The 22,198-nt window shown below is 49.2% G+C and overlaps 7 protein-coding genes across 7 annotated transcripts; 3 read left to right on the plus strand and 4 right to left on the minus strand.

Moving 5' to 3' along the window:
- Nucleotides 1-746: 746 nt before the first annotated feature.
- On the minus strand, nt 747-2,249 carry rmt2 (protein-arginine N5-methyltransferase). Its single transcript, XM_032042552.1, has 2 exons — nt 2,148-2,249; nt 747-2,067 (listed from the first exon to the last, which is right to left on the minus strand). The coding sequence occupies exon 2, from the start codon at nt 2,038-2,040 to the stop codon at nt 793-795; it is 1,248 nt and encodes a 415-aa protein (XP_031898672.1). The 5' UTR covers nt 2,041-2,067; nt 2,148-2,249; the 3' UTR covers nt 747-792.
- Nucleotides 2,250-2,274: 25 nt separating this feature from the next.
- BDW43DRAFT_281760 (prohibitin subunit PHB2) lies at nt 2,275-3,836 on the minus strand. Its single transcript, XM_032042553.1, has 4 exons — nt 3,597-3,836; nt 3,467-3,535; nt 3,038-3,393; nt 2,275-2,979 (listed from the first exon to the last, which is right to left on the minus strand). The coding sequence occupies exons 1-4, from the start codon at nt 3,775-3,777 to the stop codon at nt 2,656-2,658; spliced, it is 930 nt and encodes a 309-aa protein (XP_031898673.1). The 5' UTR covers nt 3,778-3,836; the 3' UTR covers nt 2,275-2,655.
- Nucleotides 3,837-3,945: 109 nt separating this feature from the next.
- BDW43DRAFT_281761 (putative polyadenylation factor subunit CstF64) lies at nt 3,946-5,378 on the plus strand. Its single transcript, XM_032042554.1, has 2 exons — nt 3,946-4,194; nt 4,250-5,378. The coding sequence occupies exons 1-2, from the start codon at nt 4,140-4,142 to the stop codon at nt 5,035-5,037; spliced, it is 843 nt and encodes a 280-aa protein (XP_031898674.1). The 5' UTR covers nt 3,946-4,139; the 3' UTR covers nt 5,038-5,378.
- A 40-nt stretch (nt 5,379-5,418) lies between these two features.
- BDW43DRAFT_320624 (aromatic amino acid ammonia-lyase) lies at nt 5,419-8,425 on the plus strand (the record flags this gene model as incomplete). The annotated part of the gene is made up of 3 exons (XM_032049113.1): nt 5,419-6,292; nt 6,356-6,462; nt 6,531-8,425. The coding sequence occupies exons 1-3, from the start codon at nt 6,138-6,140 to the stop codon at nt 8,423-8,425; spliced, it is 2,157 nt and encodes a 718-aa protein (XP_031898675.1). The 5' UTR covers nt 5,419-6,137.
- Nucleotides 8,426-9,329: 904 nt separating this feature from the next.
- On the plus strand, nt 9,330-16,252 carry BDW43DRAFT_320626 (putative SNF2 family helicase; the record flags this gene model as incomplete). Its single annotated transcript, XM_032049114.1, has 13 exons — nt 9,330-9,711; nt 9,782-9,926; nt 10,113-10,844; nt 10,976-11,801; nt 11,841-11,861; nt 11,892-12,035; nt 12,072-12,168; nt 12,208-12,282; nt 12,316-12,384; nt 12,418-15,134; nt 15,197-15,242; nt 15,534-15,900; nt 15,949-16,252. 13 exons carry the CDS (start codon nt 9,330-9,332, stop codon nt 16,250-16,252), a joined length of 5,925 nt encoding a protein of 1,974 aa, XP_031898676.1.
- Nucleotides 16,253-16,632: 380 nt separating this feature from the next.
- On the minus strand, nt 16,633-18,009 carry BDW43DRAFT_312757 (FAD-dependent oxidoreductase; the record flags this gene model as incomplete). Its single annotated transcript, XM_032047425.1, has 1 exon — nt 16,633-18,009. One exon carries the CDS (start codon nt 18,007-18,009, stop codon nt 16,633-16,635), a length of 1,377 nt encoding a protein of 458 aa, XP_031898677.1.
- Nucleotides 18,010-19,051: 1,042 nt separating this feature from the next.
- BDW43DRAFT_301507 (thioredoxin-like [2Fe-2S] ferredoxin-domain-containing protein) lies at nt 19,052-20,826 on the minus strand (the record flags this gene model as incomplete). The annotated part of the gene is made up of 4 exons (XM_032045057.1): nt 19,052-19,450; nt 19,518-19,808; nt 19,949-20,125; nt 20,482-20,826. 4 exons carry the CDS (start codon nt 20,824-20,826, stop codon nt 19,052-19,054), a joined length of 1,212 nt encoding a protein of 403 aa, XP_031898678.1.
- Between the last annotated feature and the right edge of the window lie 1,372 nt (nt 20,827-22,198).

Raw genomic sequence — 22,198 nt, forward strand, 5'->3', positions numbered from 1 at the left:
CAACCCCATCCATCCCCATCAAACTCATAGCTCTCCCTCCCACCCTCCACCAAAACCCACCTGTAAAATCCCACAAAACCCCAAACTCAACCTACGCATCCGGACCCACAGAGCTATCCATCTCAGACAAGATAACTTACGCCTTCGAACCCCCAGACAAAATACTACCAGGGATAGTATAACTATGCTGGCAGTCCAGCGCGATAGACGTAGTTTCTGATGTAGATAAGTAGATACACCAGAGGTTTGTTCTCTTGGGGGTTGTATCAACCGGGGCCTGGAAAGGGAGACTTGCGAGGATGTGGTGGACTCTTGAGGAGATGGTTTAGTCCCTGTGAGAGGTGGAGATGTAGTAGATTGGGGAGGAGTTCATTGTTTCTCTCTTGGGGTGGTATTGGGTTGGTAACTGGTCTGGGTTGTAGGTTGCGTAGATGGGGGAACGATACTACCTAGTACTAGTAGTAGAGATTCGGTGTCTGGGTCGAGATGTACAGTAAGTATACTACAAAGTAGTGGCTAGTAGTGACGGTAGTACAGCATTTATGGTGCTTTGTTGGCTGGCCTATAATTATTATGTCAGGTGCTTTAAGTTGACTTTAATAGCAATTAGTCCTCAAATGTTAAGATTTGTCCGCAGATGTTGGTTTCCGGCAGCTATATGCACACAACTGAGCATCGAATTGCTGCTGGGCTGGTGATGAAGGTAAATATTAGGAAGAGTCATTGCACGAGAGAAATAATCATTTTTTGGAGTCATGCAGCTGGAAGATTTCATGAAACGAAGAGATAATTCTAATCCATATATTTACACAGAGGCAGACGATAGCTTTCGATCTGCCAGTACGGTCTGCGTACACCGTTCCATTCGCCGTCTAACTTCGGCACTTCGATCTCCTCCCACTCTACATCGAACCCAGCCTCGAAAATATCAATTTCAGACACCTTCTGGTAGACATCGTAGCTGATCTGCCGGTCAGCCCCCATGCCGTTGAAAAAGCTCCATTTTCCCTCTTGTTCGAGCAGTCCGATAACGTGCTCGCTGAAAAACTCCCGGAAGTCGGCGTATGATTCGGCAAATGTATCGTAGTAAATGGCATCAAACATAACCCCCTGTCCGACCAGGTCAGGAAGGATATCCTGCCATCTGCCTTCGTGGATCGTAACTCCCGGCTTCTGGTGCCAACCTTTCCGCTTCATCTCCGCAACAACCTCCGGGTGTGCTTCAATGATATGGTGCTCAGCGGGCGACTGTTCCTGAATAAACCCATCCACAATGCCCATACCATGACCAACATTCAGGGCGCGCAGTCCAGACGTAGGCAGCAACTTCTTCGCCGACTTAGCCATAATATCCGTCTCCCAAGCCATCATAACACCATTCTGATCTTGATCCAGTAACCGGTCATTGTGGAAAGTCAAGTTGGAATCAAGATACCGAGAACTAGTGACATCGGGACCACCAGTCTCCGCCGCCGCCTCAGCAGCAGCAACCGCCTCAACCAACTGAGGAACCGACTCGGGATCAACCGTCTGCTCAACCCCAGCCTCAGCACTCTCCTCCTGCCCCTGCTCCTCATCCTCATCCTCATCCCCCCCAATCTCCTCATACCCATCCAACCGATTCAAAAGCAACTCCGCCCTAACCCCCGCATCAACAATCATCTCATATAACTCCTGAACTCCCAATCTCCTAGCAAGACACCCCGGCGTCTCATCATTATTATCCAAATCATTCCAAATAGCCCCCTCCTGCAGCAAAAACCTCACAGTCGCAACCCCCGCCTCAACAACCCCCCTCTGCTCATCAGCCTGCTCGCCGTTCGTCTGCACGCCGTTCGGCTCATCGTCAGCCTCGCAGGCCGCAATGGCGGCGTGTAGCGGCGCGTAGCCAGTTTCCGGGTCTTTCACGTTGACGGGGTTGCCGGCTGTTTGGTTGGAACGGACTAGTTGGCGGAGTTTGGGGATGTTGTGTTGCGAGGCGGCGAGGAGGATTTCTTGGATGTCGAGGTCGACGTTGAGGGTCGTTGTTGGGTCGGTCATTTTTCTGTTCTTTTCTTTTTCTTTTTTCTTTTTTGTAGTTGTCAGACAGAGGGGTTAATGGGATTATCATAGTGGTGCGGGGCATTCATTCTTTGGGATGGATTTACCTTCTGGTGGATTTGTTTGAGGATTGAGATAATATGGTTCTAAATAAATAAATTGGAGGTACCAGCCGTTCTATTGCAGTAAAGTGACTGGGTCAAGGCCAGCTTTATGAAGTGTAAAACTTGGGGATTAAAAAGTTGCTCCCCCGCCGATATAAAATTTCCGCCGCGGCCAGCTCCGCGGGCGGAGCCAATCGCATTCCGCGGAGCAAACACAGCGAGTCATAGGGAGCATTCTAGTTCGGATCATTATTATATTCCAAAGTCAGATCATATTTGAAAGAGAAGAGAAACATTTCGCCTGATTGCTTTGAGAATCTTAAAAAACACTGGAACTATTTGTACAGATACCCTATCCCGCACTCCCCAGGTCGTCCGTTTCAAGCGACATCAATAGCGCCGGTAATGAGGATCGATGCAACTAATTCAATATAGTAGCGAGGCTAGGCTTCTTCAAGAGCATGTCCTGCAGGGAGCCATCTTAGTCATTATTCCTTAAAGAGAAAAATTCTTATTTCGATTCGTCGGTGTTGGCGTTAACATTCAGACCAAGACCCTGGGAATCCAGGTACAGCTTGTTCCTGCCGCCGCTCTCCTGCAGGATCTGCGCGATGTGGCGTGCGTTCTCGATCTTACGTAGCTCGATGTAACTCTTGCTCTTCTTGATGGCGTCACCAATGAGTTCGGCGGAACGAGCCTCACCCTGAGCGCGGACAATGAAGGCTTGTTTCTCTTGGCGAGCCTTGTCGACCAGGAAGGCCGCACGCTGAGCTTCCTGCTGGGCGACTTGCTTGGCTTCGACAGCGGCGGTGAATTCAGGGGAGAAGGTCAGGTGCTAGTAAAGGTCAGTATGCCATACATTTTACTACCATGGACGTCGCTAGGAACCATACCGTAAGAGACACATCGTCAAGGGCGATGTTGAAGCGAGCCGCTCGGCGCGCAAGGTTCTCCCGAACCATCCTGGCGACATTCTCACGCTGAGTAATGAGCTGACTAGCGTTGAACTGCGCAACCACGCTCTTCAGAACCTCGTTCACAATCGATGGGAGGACTCGCTCATCGAAATCCTGTCCGAGAGTACGGTAAATTTGGGGAAGAGCATCCACTCGGGGTCTCGACAGAACACGGCAGGTGATGTTCACCATCTGCAAGTCCTTGGTACCAGTAAGGGAGGCGATGTTCCGCGGCTTCGCGCGCACATCATAGATAATCGGTGTTTCAAGCCATGGGATCCTGAGGTGTGTGCCTGACGTAAAAAATAATAATTAGCATGGAGTCAAGGAGAGAAGCGGAGAGGAGGTAGGATTGGCTCGACATACCTTCACTGTAGATTTCTTTCTGGACACCACCTACCCTCGAGTACTTGATCGCACGGTGACCACCATCGACTAAAGATCACCTCCGTTAGCCATCCTCCAGACACAAGCACATACACTCTCGTATTCTCACCGTTGAAAAGGGAGTTTGAAATAGCCCATCCTCCGACACCGAGCAAGAGCAGAGCTCCCGACAGCCCCAGGCCACCGCGACCGCCGGATGGGAAACCGCCGAAGCCAAAGCCTCCACGGCTTCCGCGGTTCTGTAGAATCACTTGGAGCCTCTCCCACTGTTCCTTTGGGTTCCGAGCCATGATGGTGGTTGGGGTATAGAATAATATGTGAGATGATGATGTTACATGCACGAAGCCGGCGTTGGAGGTTCTTTCGATGGCCCGGCAAATCGTCCGTTTAGGTCACCGCCTTCAAAGCTCAAGCTTCCAAGTAAAGCTGCCCGTCAACTTCTCCATCGAACAGAAAATTGCCTCTCTGGTTGTACGAGTAGGCTACGATTTCTTTTTTAATCCCATATCCTTTATTGTTGAACCCAAAGCGTGCGGAGATTTCCAATCCGCTGTCAAAACAAAACCCGGCGATCAATTCGTCCTGTGATTTTACGTCTTATTCACCCCATCGTTTGAAAGAGCCTGTTAGATCGACTATAATCCCAGCAAAGATGGCGCCTTCTGAAAGAGCCGGAAAGAGTGTCTTTCTTGGAAACATCCCATATAGTAGGTGACTATACGAGACGCTTCCGTATGCAATGATACTAACTACCAATATCAGATCTCACAGAGGAGCAGGTGAAAGATATCCTTAGTTCCGCGGGCACAGTGACAAAATTCCGCTTGATGATGAATCCAGAGACGGGAAAGCCTAAAGGATACGGGTTTGCCGACTTCGCCGATGCTGATGCAGCCGCCTCCGCCGTTCGCAACTTGAATGACTATGAGGTCATGGGTCGGAAGATCCGCGTGGACTGGCCTCACAATAATGAGAAGGATTCGATACCCCCGGATTATTCACAGACGTCTCAAGTACCTGGACAGGATGGACAGTCAGGGGCACAGCAGTCTGCGCCTCTGCCACCTCTTCCTCCTGGCGTCGAGCTCCCGCCGCACCTTGACTGCCCGAATGCTATCTCTCAGACCCTCTCCTCCCTCCCTCCGAACCAACTCCTTGATGTACTCTCTCAGATGAAATCGTTGGTCATGGCTGACCCGGCCCGGGCTACGGAACTTTTGCGACAAGCGCCTCAGCTTGCATACGCTATCTTCCAGGCACTACTCTTGATGAACCTTGTCGACTACGGCACTTTGGGGTCCGTGGTGGAACAGGCCGCTCAACCTCAGGCGGCAGCAACCGCCCCTCCTCCTGCAGCGCAACCTTTTCAGCCTTTCTCAGCTGTACCCGGTCCAGTGTCCACGCCACCCCAGCAGCAAATGGCAGGGCAAGACGACCTCTTACAACAAGTGCTTAGTATGCCGCAGTCTGCCATTGATGCGCTACCTCCAATGGAACGGAGCCAAATCATGCTTTTGCGACAGCAACTAATGCAAGGTGCCATGCGGTGATGAGAATGCGAGATCGATCTAGGATGAAGAAATACGATTGGGTTTGACGGTCTGGTTGCTTACGTGATTTGGTCCTTTTGGTCAGCTTCAATCCCCCTTTTTCTTTTTTCTTTTCTTTTCTTTTCAATTTTTTTTTCATTTTTTTTTTTGGAATGACAAATGGGATGGCGCAGAAGGTTCATATGCAGGTTGTATAAGTTAGCACAGACTATTGATTGTATTTTTTATTCAAGTAGATATCCCATTATTGATTGATTGCTACATTTATTTTCCTTTTTTACATTTTTACTGTTTATTGACGCCACCAGGAAATCAATCTAATAAATTTTGCTAAAGTAAACGGAAGAGCCGAACGAATTAGACGTAACGAACCAGCAGAGCTGAAGATCAGCTTCCAGGTTTAAAAGACTCCACCCGATACTACGCTTTTCCATCCTTGATTCAAACAGGGTTGATGCAACATTGTCCGAAAGGAGAAAGATTTTTCATTCCACTTCCATGACTGACCGATTTTCAACATTGCATAGTTCTTTCTCTCTCTGTTACGCCTCCTATGCCTACATTCTGCGTACAGGTTTCGCTCAATATATCGTTCGGCTTACCACGCCCCAGTGACGGCTAGATTCTCCTTGGGATCGTAGGATCGTACCAGGCTAGCACACGAAGATCAACGACCCGCCACTTATGCTAATCTCACACCCTTGTGACGTCTCTGGTTCGCTAATCTGCAGGCACGCTCGATTTGGCTAGCGAATCGGTATCATATGCTGCATAGAGCAGGCCCAATAAGTGCTAAAAAGAGCGAAAAAGCCAAGACTAAAAAGAAGAACCAACCACACCCTAGAGATAATTTATCGTTTCAGCTACATGCATACTAGTGGAACCGCAAATCAAAATATCAATCTATGCGACAATGCAATAGTCTCATATTAGTGCACGATCGACTCATGTCACCACTGCAGTCGGGGGCTGTTGGATGTGGATATCCCATGGTTATAGGCAGTGTTATGTCGGATTGGTGACAGACAACTATTTATAAGGCCCACCCGCACCCGGAGGTGGCTTGTCGTAACAAAGGGGAACTCTAGCCCATACAGGCAATGAGTTTATCGAATATGAAAAGTCCTTGTGACTTTCGAACCCACCTACAGGCTGCATGCCACGCACGGCAGCGGCTGGAGACAATCCTGAGGGATGGCGGTGTAGAAGTCGACGGAGCGAGCCTTGACATCTCTGCTATAGTAGCGGTGGCATAGTAAGGAACAGACTCTTTAATTTTGGCGAATATTATTGTTTGCAAGATTCTAACGGTAAATAGTTATGGCTGCATACCCAGGATTACTACAGATCCTGCTGTCCTAGAAAGGATCGAGGCAAGTGTTCAAGTGCTGAGGGATCACTTAGACAAGGGTTACCACATCTATGGTTAGTTCATCTTTTAATTAGATTGTAAAAGTTACTTTTATTACTTGATATACTGACGTGCTTCGAAGGCGTTAATACCGGATTTGGCGGCAGTGCCGATTCTCGAACGGATCGTGTAGTTGCATTGCAATCCGGACTCTCCCAGCTTTTACAAGCAGGCGTGCTAGTCATCTCAGATAAGGATGACATTCTGAAGGGACATGGTCGCCTTGATTCACACGCTGTACCTGTTCCCTGGGTGCGAGCAGCCATGTTGGTTCGGTGCAATTCAAACGCCCGTGGGCACTCAGCAGTTACGCTGTCAGTGATGGAGTCCATTTTGCAGCTTTTGGAGAACAGAATCACTCCTGTCGTTCCTCTTCGAGGCTCTATCTCTGCTTCTGGAGACCTCATTCCGCTTTCATACATTGCTGGGGCCATTGAAGGTAACCCTGATGTGTATGTCCACGTACAAAAACTTAATAAACCCGAAATCATGCCTTCCCGGGATGCACTTTTATCTACCGGCATGCAGCCTCAAGTGCTGGGTCCCAAGGAGGGACTGGGTCTGGTCAACGGCACTTCATTCTCCACAGCACTGTCTAGTCTTGTGATGTACGAGACTCACCAACTGACTGTTTTGGTTCAAGCTATCTCAGCCGTGGCTCTGGAAGCTCTCATGGGGAACGCTGAGAGTTTTCATCCTTTTATTTCTGCCATTCGCCCTCATGACGGTCAAATGGAATGCGCTAGAAACATACTATCTTTTCTCCAAGGGTCACAGCTCGCTCAGGGCATCCAAAACGAGAAGACTCACACCCGCCAAGGGTTGATGCAGGACCGATATGCACTTCGTTGTGTGCCTCAATGGATTGGACCTCAGCTGGAAGACCTCCTCCTCGCGCATAAACAAGTCACCGTTGAACTCAATTCCACCACGGATAATCCACTCATAGATCCCGACTCTCGTGATATCCTCCACGGTGGTAACTTTCAAGCAGTTTCCGTGACTTCAGCAATGGAGAAGACGAGAACATGTCTTCAAATGTTTGGCAGACTTCTCTTCTCCCAGTCCACTGACTTGGTCGACCCAAGTCTTAACAACGGTCTTCCCACCAACCTCGTCGCCGATGATCCAAGCCTCTCTTTTACTATGAAAGGCGTGGATATCAGCATGGCTTCATACATGGCAGAGTTAGCTTACCTCGCCAACCCGGTAAGCTCGCACGTACAGGCAGCGGAAATGCGCAATCAGTCAATCAACTCTATGGCATTTGTATCCAGTCGATATACCATGCAAGCAGTCGAGATAGTGTCTCTCATGTGCGCTTGCAGTCTATACATTGGCTGCCAGGCTTTGGATCTCCGAGTACTCCACTTGACCTACTTGGATAACATCAAGCCTCAACTCCACCTGCTTACTTCCGATCTTTTTTCCACATATCTATCTAGCTCCGAGTTCCCCAACCTCACCGAATCCATTTGGGAAAGCATCTCCAAGAGCTGGTCGACAACAACTCGCCTCAGCATTCTAGACCGAGTTCAAGCTGCCGTCAAAAACACTATCCCTACACTTCTAGACACCTTAAAAGAGAAGCAAGGCCCAGGTCTTTCTGACCTTACTCAATGGGAAATACGAGCCGAGACCATTCTCAGCAAGACGTACCAGGACACTGCAGGTGCATTTTTTAAGCACCAAAACACCGAAGAGTTTCTCGGCGCTGGCGCTAAGATCCTCTACCGAACCGTTCGCCGGGGCCTCAACGTTCCTTTCCATTTAGGCTTCGTGGAGCACCCGACAGCTGATAATGATACCTTGAACGGCCGCTCTAAGAAGACCATCGGGTCATGGATATCAATCATCTATGAGGCCATTCGAGACGGCAGATTAATGGGTCCTTTCATGGAGTCCCTCCTTTCTAAGACATCTAGTGATGAGGATATCTCAACTAGAACAAGGGGTTTAAGGATGTCCCGACTCTGAATGAGTCGATCTCATTATATAAATATAAACATGATACTAGCTTGTTGGATAAATCTAGCTATAGAGAGAAGCTAAGATTTCGCATGTTTGACTTTGATTAGGATCATCATCCCACATCTTAATTGGGTTTTGTTATTCATAGCCTACTAGGCTCTTATGTAGATGAGTCATGTTCAACATCGCTATAACAACCTGTCAATTTAATCTACATAGTCTTCAGAGGTTGTAATCACGTAGCCAAGTTCTTCCTCCCCAAACTGTTAGTCAACCATACAGCCAAGGATCTAGACCTCGGTATGCCTTGTAAAATCGAACATCTCGTCCGGAAATCCTTGGTGGTAGGTATATGGCTGTTTGCTTCCTATCTTCTCTTGAGGCAACTACATCAGATGCTTCTCACGTCTAGATTGGCTCTTTCGAAGGATCATATTTAAACAGGAATCAGAAAGATTTATTGAACCCTACACGTTCGAGATCCTTCTATCGTATCTACTTAATACTGATAATTCTGTCGGGGCAGACATCTCCCATTTGGCTCTTGCTCTCCCAGCTCAACATTCACTACAAGACATGAAACACAACACAACAATATGGTTGGCCACACAGCCAACGATGTGATTCTACTGTGAACAATGCAATTGTCCCTCTGTAGCTAGTCAGAAACTTTTCTTTGTCTTTCTAGTTATTTATCACGCCCATCCACAAGTTTGCTTTTCTTCCTCTCACCTCTACATCTTCCAAACACTGAAAAACCTCGTCCACGTGACATTATCATGCCCTACAGCACCCAGCTATATCTAACGCGCCTCATACATCCCGTCCTTACAAAGGAATAGCTTCTAGATCATCAAAATCTCCATTTATCTCTTGTTTGAGGAACCTTCACTTGCTATATACATTCGAAATGGCTCGTGGAAAGAGACCCGCCGCCTCCTCTACCTCCGCGCGCGCAATCAAGCATCGACGCACCCAACCCACCGATACTAGACAGGCCAGCTCGAGCTCTTCCCCACTCATCGAACCTCATATTGCTGGCATGAACCCTGAAGCACCAGAAGTCGTTAGATCTGAGCCTCACTTTGGTAAAAGACGCGCTAGCACACAGCTTGCTCTTGGTCTCCCCCCTCTTCATCATCTGAGCGATATATATCGTTCCATCACGGCCAGAGCGCTAGAGCTTAATCTCGATGAATTCCTTCAGCATGTTGGATCGAAGCCTCTGAGAATCGTAACTGCCTGTTCGGGGACCGAGAGTCCGTTGTTGGCTATTGAGATGATACAAGACAGTGGGTTTCCGTTTTCCTTTGTTCCTGACAGAGTGAGAGTAGTGTGGAGGCTGGTCTGAAGTGTAGATAGATTTGAACAAGCACTTCGATCGAGACTTTACATTTCGTCATCTTTTCAGTGCAGAGATTGTTCCTTATAAGCAGCGGTATATCGATAACAATTTTCATCCGCGTTTGCTGTTTCGTGATGTGACGGAACTGAAGGACCGTGTTGCGTAAGTTTGCTTCTTTATATCAGTTTGGAGGTGTCCTGTCTTTTCCTCGTTTTGCTTTTCTTTCAATTTGCGTTTTGCTGTTCGTTTGTTCTCGACATGTTGCCCTGGCCCTGCTGCTGCATTAGCCTCACCCCCTCGTCCGCTACGCCGTGCTTGATAAAGATCGCCGCTAACCGTCATCGAAAGTCAAACCACCTATGGCTCTCTCAAGGAGATACCCAGAAACCCAGATATGTTAATAGCAGGATTCTCTTGCGTTGACTTCTCTCTACTAAACAACAAGCGCAAGACCCTCAGCGAGAACGGAGAATCCGGTGGGACATTCTGGGGGATCCTCGGCTACGCAAGGGCGTACCGACCGCGAATAGTCATTCTGGAGAACGTCAGAACCGCGCCATGGGGAAAGATAGCCCAGGCATGGGGCTGCATTGACTATTTTGCGTGCCACGCAGAGGTAGACACCAAGGCGTACTACCTCCCGCAAACACGAGAGAGGGGCTACATGCTCTGTGTTGACCGGCAGCGTATGCGAGAACACGGTCTGGAGGAAACCGACATGGCGGAGTGGGTTCAGGTCCTGTCTCAGTTTAAACGCCCTGCGAGTTCACCGGCGGGAATGTTCCTGATGGACCCTGATGATCGTAGACTGGAACAGATTGAGAACGATATGACGACGCGGTTGGCGTCGCATACGGTCTACAATTGGGAGCGGTATCAGGTCAGACATCAGAACTACCGCATGAACATGAGCCTGGGACACCGGCGCCCGTTCACTCGCTCGCAGGAGGATGGATCTTCCCAGATGCCAGACTTCACTTGGCAAGCCTGGCTCCGGAGTATGCCTGAACGAGTCTGGGATACGCTTGACGTTAATTTCCTCCGGAAGCTCGTAGAAGGCTACGATATGAATTACAAAGAGTGAGCAGCCCCCTCCCCCCTCTTTTATCTTTTTCAAATTTTCCTTTCTTTTCTCCTTTCCCTCAAGCACCCACCCAGCCTCCCATAGCTTGGAGAGAAAAGGAGTGTACCGTTGCTAACCTTTGTTTCAGGCGGTGCATAGAGCTTTCTCAGGGTATCGATCGAGAGGTCGACACCCGTGCATACGGCATAGTGGGCTGTATCACTCCTTCCGGCATCCCGTACCTTACCACCAGAGGTGGTCCTCTCTGTGGACTCGAGTCCCTAGCTCTTCAGGGATTGCCACTGGGCAGACTGATACTTGCCCGCGAGAGCCAAGCGGAACTTCAACAACTCGCTGGAAATGCGATGAGTTCAACGGTCGTCGGCGCTGCTATTCTCTCTGCCCTGATAGTAGGTCACAAAGTACTCGATAAAGGTAGCCAGCTGGCGCGTTCGAAGAAAGAAGTTCCCAAGCACAAACGGTTTGAGCTGTGTCATGATCATGAGCTCATCTCCGGTAGTATTAACGTCGACGAGATTACCGATATCAACATCTCAGACATCCAAGCTCAAGCTGCGAATAGTGCGAGATACTGCGTGTGTGAGAGGCAGACCGCTATAAAGCGCGATATCCTTCGATGCAAGTTGTGCGACCACACCGCGTGCACAGACTGTGCTGGTAATCCGACTCATGACTATCAACGGGCTTCTGAACTGGGGCGCACCCAGCCGTTGGACTTCGTGAGTCGACTCAGGAGCTCTCTTCCCGCTCGGTTGGTCATATCTGGTATCTCTCGTGAGCATTACAATGTCTTTCAGGCAGACAAATCCATCGAATGCCCTTCTAGCGTCTGGAAGAAATACCTCGATGCTGTAGCTCGGTTAATGAGCGACGAGTTTCGCTTTCTCGACATCAAAAGGAGTTCAGTTTGGACGGTCGTCTACGAGGGTAAGCACGGATTTATAAGTCTTGTTGTCAGTGATACTTGGTCGTGTTGGTCTCTCCATGCAAAGCCCTCGGACGATGAACCTGTCGTTTGTCTCATTCGCGAAATCTTCTCGAAGCCAATTGCGCGCATGACTCCCTGCCCCGATTTCATTCTGAAAGGCGAATGGGAGATTCTCTCCCCAGTCAGCTCAAATACAGCGCTCATATTTCGGGGAAATGGTCTTAGCGTTGAATCTTTCGAAGCCAAATGCGGCATTCAAGTTAAAGGCTTTCCTGAATCGAAAACCTGGACACAGATCACGGTCGACGGCTCAAACGATGATATTCAGAATCTTGGAATAGACGTCCGAGGGACCTATGACCTTCTTCCTAACTGCGGAACAGCGCATAGTTGTCTGCACAAGAAGCCAGCCATTGGCAACGTACCTGCAGTATACTTCTTTTTGGATTCCTCGAAGCTCGACGAGCCAGTGTACGACTCGTTTGTCTTTTCTCTGGAACACGGACGTATCCCCGGATACGCGTCTCGATCGATTATAGCTGAAGTCTCTCATAAGTGGCGTTCTTCGAATCTGGGTTCGGAGCCGGAGTGTGCCAATGTGTACTATCGTAAATCCATCAAGCTGCAAGCAGTCACGTTAGCCTCCTATGTTCCGGGCTCTCCCATTATCTGCTCCAATCTGAAGCCTCTTACGTCTCTGGCAATCAGTAATCGGGACTGTCGCAGCGCGAACATCACTCTTCTCTCTTTCGAAGCACCAGCCACCGCTATCGATTCATTCTGGAAGAAGGGACCGTGGGAGGTATCCAACCCCATCGAATCTCCAGCTCTACTCGGAGACGTCTCATGGCTACTCCAAAAGGCAGTCGGATTCTCCGCATACCAAGACTGGATCCCAGTAAACGAAGGCCAGTCATCAGGGAAGCCCAGCAGCCCAGCATGCAGAGTCTGCGTTCCCGCAAAGCCCCGAATAATCTGGGGCCGGAACTCCCGAGGCCAAGTCAAGGCATACGAAGATCCGCATGATGCTGCCCTATATGAGCGACAGATCAAGTTCAGACCACCCCCGTTCCTGATATTCCGTCAAGTCGACGACCAGAATACCGGACACATGCGCGTTACGCTCAACGTTCAATCACTACTACATCAGGCCTATGGCAAGCTGCTTAGTCCGGATATCGCCGACAATGCTGCTTTCTTCTGGCGTGTCCTGCCAAACTCGTACGACTCGAGACATCTCATTTTCCCCGATTTTACTCTCATGAGTAACAGAAACGATGCACAGAGTGTGCAGCCGCCGAACTTCGTGCTCGATCTACGGCCCGAGCAGCTGCGGTCTTTGTCGTGGATGATCCATCGTGAAAGCGTGGATATTGAGCCCTTCGTGGAGGAAGAGGTCGAGGAAGCCCTTCTTCCTATGCTAATGTGGCGGGCTGAGGGGAAAGCATGTGTGCAAAGGACGATCCGGGGCGGTGTCCTAGCCGACGACGTTGGATATGGGAAAACAGCGATTACACTCGGACTAATCGATGCACAGCATAGTCAGCAGACTGCACCGGAACCCATTGACGGGCTTATCCCCACAAAAGCCACACTTATCGTCGTCTCCAAGATCATGATCAAGCAATGGCAGTCCGAGATTACCAAGTTCCTCAACAATACGTATCATATCCTCGTTATCGATGGGCTAGCAGCTCTGAGAAGAAAGACTATTCGGGAAATCCAACAGGCGGATATCGTGCTAGTTTCGTGGGCTGTATTTAACAGTCAGATCCACTATGAGAAACTACAGCAGTTCACTGGTATGCCGCGGGTGCCGCCCAAGCCGGGTCGCAATTTCGATGATTGGTTTGTTAAGGCGCATGTTGCTATGATGGAGCAGATTCAGATTCTCGTGGAGCAAGGGCCAAGGGCCTTGCTTGATGCTATCCAGGCTAGACGCCAGGAGGTCCTGGATAATGAGGCGAATTTTACTTATGTTCCCTCGAAAAGACTCAAAGGGAGTCAGTATGCAGATGTGCGTCAAGGTCAGGCGATTGACGCTAAGATGGGAGATCAACAGCCTGGTTTATCTGGTGGAGATGAGGTATCGGACTCCAGTGAAGAAGAGGATCCTGAGCAAATTCGGGCCCGAGTTGACCAGCTTCTGAAACTCCGACCCAAGAAGTTTGCCTCCAGGGCCGCGAAAGCGATCAAGGATAACGAAAGCGATATTGAAGGCAGTGGGGAGGAGGACGCTCCGATAACATCACGCACACAAGGCTCTGGCAAAAGGGGCCAAGGTGCAAAGGGAAAGCGCCCGCCAGTAAAGAAGGACAAGATTTGGGACGACTACAAGGAGTTTGGAATAAACAAGACCAGCCGTAATCAAGACTGGAAGACAGTCAAACTTCCTCTCCTACATGCATTCTCGTTCAACCGTTTTGTGATTGACGAGTTCACATATGCAATCCCCGAACGACTTATTCCCCTTCTCAAGCTCCAGGCTCGTTCGAAATGGGTTCTATCCGGCACACCGCCGTTGAATGACTTTGCCGATGTGAACACAATAGCACCCTTCTTGGGCATCCATCTTGGCATCGACGATGATGATATTCAGTCGCAGAACGCTCGACTTAAGATGATCCGGAAGCAGCGATCTGAAGCAGAATCTTTTCAGGCCCTCCAGGCTCCTCGGAGCGAGGAATGGCATCGCCGACGACACGAAATTGCACAAAGGTTTCTGGACCAGTTCACTCGTAAGAATGTCGCAGAGATTGATGAGATCCCTTCCTCGGAACACATTATTCTCATCCATCCGTCGCCCGCCGAGACGGCGATCTATCTTGAGTTGTGCAAACAGTTGGTGACTTACAACCGTTTGGGTCGCCGGGGTGGCAGGAAAAGGATCAGAGGTGACCAGGATGATAGGTTGGACGAGGTGATTGAAAGCAGTAAGTCGAGTGAAGAAGCACTTCTTAAACGGTGCTCGTCGCTCGCTTTGCAGAGTCGCTGGCACGATGGTGTACCTGAAGCTCTCACCTGCCGCTCTCTTATTGAGACTCGATTGAAGCAGCTCGAGGATCTAAGTGAGGAACTCATAGGGAAGCTCAAAATGGCTGCGTGGGTATACTGTGCCTGCGACCTGAGACACGACAAGTTCCACGAGTTCATCGAGAGCATCAAGGCGCATGACTTTGGTGACAGGACTGTGACGGAAAAAATATACCTTCTCGTAAAGAGTACAATGCTCTCATCGAATACAGAAGACTGGAAGCTGTTCTTTACTGATTCAGCACAAGTCTCTGAAGGCACATCTGATGTAGAAATGCAAGATGAGACTGAGCTGAAAGAGAGCGATGGTGAGGCCGAGAAGGAGGTAAGTGACTATGGCAGTCACCAAGTCTCAGGGGAAAACAAGCTAACAAAGTTGGGAAACAGGCAGGTGGACAAGCGTTGAAGGATAGCAAGAAGGGTACAAAGACCAGTAAGCGATCTGGAAAGAAAGAAACGGCACCAGGGCTACCAATAAAGCCAACTCGCATCAACGAATTCAAACTCGCGCTGCGAGCGATCACAAGCTCGCTTAGAAAGCTGATCCTAGAATGGGTTGCACGAGAAAGAGCGCTCAGATTCCTAAAGGCAGTACACCTTGTGCAGACCGGGTCAGAAATTGTTGAGTGCAGTGGTTGTTACACAAGAACAGAAAATACAAATCAAGTCAACATATTAGGCTCGTGTGGACATACCATATGCTCACAGTGCGCTCAAAAGACAGTTCAAACAGAAGAGTGCAGTGTCGAGGGGTGTCGAGGCTCAGGAAAGGAATTCAATGTTCTGAGCGCGTCTACTCTTGAGCGCCATGAGGAGGATCGGAGTGCCAGATATGGTGGCAGCAAGATGGATAAGTTGGTTGGGATCATCGAGCAGGTACCAACGGATGATCGAGTCCTACTTTTCATTCAGTTTCCAGAGCTCATAGACGTTGCATCTAAAGCGCTGGAGCTTGCCAATATAGAATATACTGCTATTACAGCAACAGATCACAAGGCAACACAGAAAGTCCAGAGCTTCCAGGAGGCTGGTGGCTTTGGGGAGAACAAAGTGTTGATCCTGAACCTGGGTAGCGAAATGGCTGCTGGATTGTGAGTTGACTATGAAACCCCAACAAAGTCTATAGTAACAAAGATTAGAAACCTTCAGTGTGCAAACCACGTTATCTTTCTCTCACCTATGTTTGCTCAGACCCAGTACGACTATGACTCGTCGATGACCCAAGCTATTGGACGAGCCCGGCGATATGGACAAACAAAGCACGTCTACATATATCACCTATTGGTAAGGGCGACCATCGACATTACCCTCTTCCAGCACCGCCATGGCCAAGTGCTGGTCGAGAGGGACGGCGAGGCCACCCTTGCCGCGAGGGAGGAGGTTGAGGAGTGGGAGGTGGTAAAGGGAGAAGCAATGGCAGTTGTTGTTGATAACGCATTCTAATGTGTGGGACAAACCTTGCTTAGGGCATACGTAACTCTTTGTGTGGTGTTTTTACATGAATGTATCCCCTTCTGAATCAAAGCATTTGGCTGATATGTGAGGGTAAAACAGTTATTGGCTGGTGGAATTGGTGAATTGGTGAATGAGGGTGCAAAGGCTGCCGAAGACCGAGGTCCCGATACTACAGACTAGAACTTTGGGAAACAGAGTGGATATGGAAAGTTTATAGATCTTAGATAAGATGGGAAGGAAAATCATTAGAAATAGAAATAGAAGGGTAATATCAAAGCTCCATCTCCCAAGCTTTGCGTCGCCCCAATACCAGCTATGTGTCAGATCATTCCTTCCGAACCACGCTCAGGCATGTGTTTGGCAGTCCTCTACAACCTGCATATCTCTGAATTTGCTGGTCTTTCTGTATCCAGAACCTCCTCGACTAAGCGTACGCAAGACCTCGCACAACCAACGGCAAGAGTCCATCCCGACCCTCCATGTCCATAATTGTGAACAATGCGGCAAGAACTCGCCCGAGTATCAGGGGAGACTCTAACGTTCAGACGAGAGAAGGGCCGCAGGCCTTGTGCAAGAGACTGTTCATCAGGGTCTGCATCTTTGAGGACCGGCAGGAACTCAGTCGCCCGTTCCCACATAGCCTTGACTTCAGGGGAGTCAAGGGAAAGGTTCAGCTGCCAGTTATTGCGCTGAGTGATTGAGCCAATCACCAGAGTATCATCGTTACGAGGAACGATGAAAACAGTCTTACTCACTGAGCCGTCAAGGTCTTCCTGGGCTGGAAGAAGGAATGCATAATCCGCGGGGTACCCCGTTGGCCTCTTGATCTTTTTGACTGCTCCACGAACAGGGTAAATCTGACTATCAGCGACGAGCTCACGAGCCCCTATACCGCTTGCATTGACGATAATATCGGCATGGTATTTGCTCAGCAGGTCTTGCTCGTGGAGACGGAGATCGCCAATGATCTCTCTAGTCTCTAGAACTGCCCCTTTGCTTTGAACGAGCCGCATCAGAAACCCCATAGCAACATCTGTATCAATCATAGGAGCTTCATGCTGATATGCGCACGCAACATTAAACTGCTTCTTTGGGTCCACTAAATCTGTCAACACTCGTGGGTCGCCCTTCTTCCCTCCATCAGCCATAGAGTGATATTTAACTTTCAACTGATCTTTGAAGGGCGAATCGACACTGTCATCTAAAGCCTTCACCTCGAAATACTTATCATAATGCCGGTCATCACGTCCAGGGCCACACTCGCACTCAATCGGCCGTCGAAAGAACTGGAACAAAGTCTTCATCTTCGCCCCGAATTTGCCAGCCCCAGAAACTCGTCCCTGGTCACCACCAACAAGCTCATCCCGCTTTGCCATCCACCGATAGAACTCAAAGCTCTGCATAGCCCACTCCCGATACTGCTCCAGAGCCGAGTATCCCCACAACGGTGTCTCAATCTCCGTAATCCCACATCCCCCGGGAGGAAACTCCCACAGAGCCCCAGCAATCTGCGAAGTCAGGGGCTTCGCAAGGTTGGCCCATTCTTTCGACACGATGGTAACGCAGTAGCCCTTATCCAGGAGGATCCAAGCAGTCATCAGACCGCTAACGCCGCCTCCAATAACAAGGACATGCTTGGAGCGGTTCTGTGCCCTTCGGGGGCCTTCGGGAATCTCTGCGGTTGTGGAGAGCGTTATCTCTTCCGGGTGGCCTGGGATGGCCTTGAGGGTGATTTCTGTAGCCATTGAAGGGGATGCTTTGTAGTGAAGGTCTGGAGTATGAGATAAGTTCTGGAATTTTGACTGTTAGTCCAGGTTCACAGATAGGAGATATGGGAAACTTTTTAAATACCGTTGTTACACGTACTCCATCATAGCTACCCCTTTAGATCAGCCCATGTCAGACCATTCTGTACATATACAAGGTGGGACTTATAAACTCCTTCGAAGGAAGATCGCTGTTTCAAGCGCAGAGTACCGCTCCTTCCGTGTTGTCCAACTAGATAGCCCACCATACACAGTCCCAATAATCCAATTGATCTCAGGCTAATAGCCATCGATTTGCTATAGCAGCTTTCCTAGCCCGTCTGGACCCCAAACAATCCCCTAGATGTCGACGCTGCCTTGTTTCCATTGTGGGGCGTGGTATGTATAACACAGCGTGATATAAGCCTCCGGACAGGTCGATCATCAGACGGTTAACAAATATAGCATAGTCTGCGCAAGTTCTGCACGACTCCGTATACTGAATTCTGTTTCCTGCAGAATGCAGGTATGTACAGCCCGGTCCGGACCCTCTAACCCTATCCGACTTCACCCGTGGGTCTGTTTGTTGTTTGTTTCAACTTTCGAGTCGTCAGGGGTGGCATGTTTGCTGGCTGGGTTGAGGACAGGGGATGGGAGGCTACTTGCATGATTTGTTGGGTGCTTATGCTTAACTTTACGACCATTATGCGTGGGGATCCGCTTGGGTGTCACGAGGGGTGTTGCAAATATTTGTGCAAATATTTGTGCAAAAGAACGGTGGCAGGGAAATTATGAGTGAAAAAGGAAACTGCATTGGGTACTGCTAAAAAAAATCTTCTATGGTAGTTTCTACCATCAATGTTTGACTTTTTCCAAAGAAGAAAATCATCAAACAAATATACTGTACATAAGCGACACCTGACGGCCCTGTGCCGTGTCTGCCAGCCAGGGAGAATAAACTAGAAACGCAAGGGATAACCCAGACTCCAACGCATTGAGTCAGAATAAGCTTCTTTGGTAAAAATTATGATTTGTCATGTATTTATTGCTGCTGAGGCTGGTCCAAGGCACCGTCTTTTCTCATCATAGTCTCAGGGTCCCAAACGGGCTCCCGCAGGTTTGTCAATCCAGCGCTGTTCTCACAGGTCTGTCTTCCGCTCAATGGTCCCGGGGCAGGAACCTGGACGGACTTGCCGGCCTCGGTAGCGACGGCGGACTCCTTGAGCGCGGTGAGGAGAGTCTTGATGGATTCGGGGGTAAGATCCTCGTAGTAGTCGTCGTTGATCTGGACCATGGGGGCATTGACACAGGCACCCAAGCACTCAACCTCAATGAAGGTGAAAAGACCGTCCTCGGTAGTGTGTCCGGGGGTGATACCGAGGTGTTCCGTGATGGCTTCCAGGATCTTGGTACTGCCGCAGCCTCCGAGCTGGCATGGCGTCTGGTGAAAATCATGTCAGCAGATGAACAGGGATTGGACCACCACCAGTGGGGGCTGGCTCTCATACCGTTGTGCAAAGCTGAACAAAGTATTTGCCAACAGGCTCACGGTTGTACATGGTATAGAAAGTAGCGACTTCGTAGACACGCATTGGGGGCATCTCGAGGAGGCGGGCGACCTCGTTCATGACACTGATGCTGGTATAGCCGTGCTGGCGCTGGCCCAGATCCAGGAGGGGCATGACGGCACCCTTCTTGTACTGGGGGGGATAACGCTTGAGGATCTCATCGATCAATTTCTCGTTCTGCTCGGAGAACTTAAACGGGATGGTCGGGTTGTTGGTAGGCTTATTGCGGTGCTGGAGATCAATCGATCAGCAAGACACATTCCACAGTCCCCCTTCCTCTTTGCTCTTATTGAGCAGGGATAAGCCATCTGAGTAAACCGCGACAGCCGAACATTTTCAATGTTCTATCGCAAAAGGTATCGTGAACGTACCACGGCAAGGGTGTCGCTGCAACGTTGCGGACCAGCCGAGAACGGTCTGCATTGAGTCTTGGGGACGCTCTGAAAGAATTGACGTCCGACTCGCGGGACGGCGGGGAAGAATTTTGAAGCCATTGCTGGCGAGCGGAGAGGGATATGAGTGGATTGGGGGGAGGAGGGAGAGCGACACTGGATGGATTGATTATTGAAGGTGATCGATTTGGAATCGAAGAGGCGTTTTGCGGGAGCTGCGAGCGGCCAATCAGCGTCGACAGATTACTCCCGCCTTGGGTGCCAATCATCCATTACTAACCCTTCTATCAATTCCACTATGAAAAACAACATTCACATTTCGATATAAATTATGACCTTAAAAATTTGCTCGTTGATAATGAAGAATTCGCGAGTTCTTTTCATCTCCGTTAAACTCAATAAATCACACAAGTATCAACATTTCATCATGCATAAAATTTCATCATTAACCATCAACTTCCCTCCTTAGGTAACTGTACTAATCCCACAGGACGAACCTCCCAGTATTACACCTCCTCCAACTTATAAACCTCATAAGCGACCTCCTCATATGGGTGCGCTTTGATCAGCGCATTGACCGCCTGCAACATGATGTCCCGACCGAAACACATCATCTCCACCCTCATCTCCTCCACCGTTTCTAACGCACCCGCCGCTCCGATCGCGGGATTTGCTGCATCAGATGGCAAGAATTGGCCTTGACCCGACATCTGGAAGCAACATTTGGTGTATTTGCCGCCTGGGAAGGTTCCTGCCCCGGTCGCGAAGAGAGCATCTTTACACACTTCGATGTGAGAATGTGGGACGAAGAAGACGAGTTTGTAGCGCCCAGAGGCAGATGCGGAGTCTGAGGACATGTTTCTTCTTTGATAGATATATTTGGTGGTGGTTATGGCGGTGGTCAAGCGTGGGAAGGAATGGAGACCAGCACTCGTTGAAGCGGGTGGTTGACGGATGGAGTTGCGGAGGGGTCGCCAGACGGCTCTATAACCTATCCGGGTGAATGTGGAGGGAATGATTGGGCGCATTTGCTTATTATCCGATTAATATTGGTCAATAATTAACTTGGTTGTGCAAAGCACTCTATCTTGTTTGTTTCTCCTCAACTCCGCCCATCCCTATTCTTGGCGGCTGATGCTGTCTGTTAGTAATCTTTGTAGACTTCAACAAAACTGTGAATACTCTCAATCACTCATGTTGAGACATTTGAGTCATATTTGTGTACGGATATTTATATTTTCTATCTTTGCTAAGATAAATCTATATGTATTGGCAGAAAACGCATGTATATTGCTGACCGAGTATATGTAGAGATATATATCGGTCATCCCTCCGTACACAGGGTAAGCATGAAGCAGCTTGTAGCTCTCCTGATAACACAGACTTTTACACTAATTATCAACTAGGTAGTATAACCTTCTACTTCAGTACTTTGATCCCCTTCTTCAACCCAGTGAAGAGCATATAATATTAAGACATCTATCCATACAATCTGTATACCACCAACTACATGTACTATTAGAAACACCAAGTCTCAGCACACCATCATGTCCAGACTACACCTAAATCTCAACGACGACGATCCCTGGATCATCGAGCAAAAGATCTTCGACCTCCTAAACGACTATCTCCAACCATGCAACGCAAAATGAGCCCTCACCACCGTCCAGGAGCTGGATAACCTATTCCCAACAAACCGAAGCATCGAAGGCCAGCCCAAAAACGAGCACCGAGAAGAACCTGAAAGCTTTGGCACATGTGGCCTCTATTCTACCAAATCGCCCAGCTAATTCCCCATTCCTATCCATCCCAAGAGAAACTAGCCGAACTGATAAAAGCCTTCAAGAACCTGAAATCGAGAACCCCAATCGTCCGTATCTGGGGCTCTGATAATAAGCTCTAGGCCGATTTACCCCTCCTAGGCCCAACTCTACTTGAGGAAATTAATCGTATGTTCTTCCCTCTTTTATTTAGTCATAAATGAGACCGAGCATAAACTTCCATTAACCGAACCCAGGAACGGGCTTTACAAAAACCGAAGGCCGCCAAAACTGGCACAATCTGAGCACTCTCCTTGCGCGCATGACGAGGGACCGCACGGCGAATTTCTTTGGGATAGCTATACAAGAAATTGGCGGGGATTTGGAGGGTCATGTATTGTTTCGGCGTGAACATGCGTATCCGGGTGACGTTGAGATTGGGTTTCTTCCTGGGGTAGAGGAAGATATT

Source organism: Aspergillus alliaceus, assembly GCF_009176365.1.
Source record: "Aspergillus alliaceus strain CBS 536.65 unplaced genomic scaffold BDW43scaffold_32, whole genome shotgun sequence".
NCBI classification, from domain to species: domain Eukaryota; kingdom Fungi; phylum Ascomycota; class Eurotiomycetes; order Eurotiales; family Aspergillaceae; genus Aspergillus; species Aspergillus alliaceus.

Bases quoted from the DNA above. Each gene is read 5' to 3' on its own strand.
- rmt2 (XM_032042552.1), bottom strand. From the start codon at position 2,040: ATGACCGACCCAACAACGACCCTCAACGTCGACCTCGACATCCAAGAA.
- BDW43DRAFT_281760 (XM_032042553.1), bottom strand. From the start codon at position 3,777: ATGGCTCGGAACCCAAAGGAACAGTGGGAGAGGCTCCAAGTGATTCTA. The intron at 3,394-3,466 runs GTATGTCGAGCC...TTTTTACGTCAG, and splicing joins GAAAGAAATCTACAGTGAAG to GCACACACCTCAGGATCCCA. The intron at 2,980-3,037 runs GTATGGTTCCTA...GACCTTTACTAG, and splicing joins TTGACGATGTGTCTCTTACG to CACCTGACCTTCTCCCCTGA.
- BDW43DRAFT_281761 (XM_032042554.1), top strand. From the start codon at position 4,140: ATGGCGCCTTCTGAAAGAGCCGGAAAGAGTGTCTTTCTTGGAAACATC. The intron at 4,195-4,249 runs GTAGGTGACTAT...TACCAATATCAG, and splicing joins TCTTGGAAACATCCCATATA to ATCTCACAGAGGAGCAGGTG.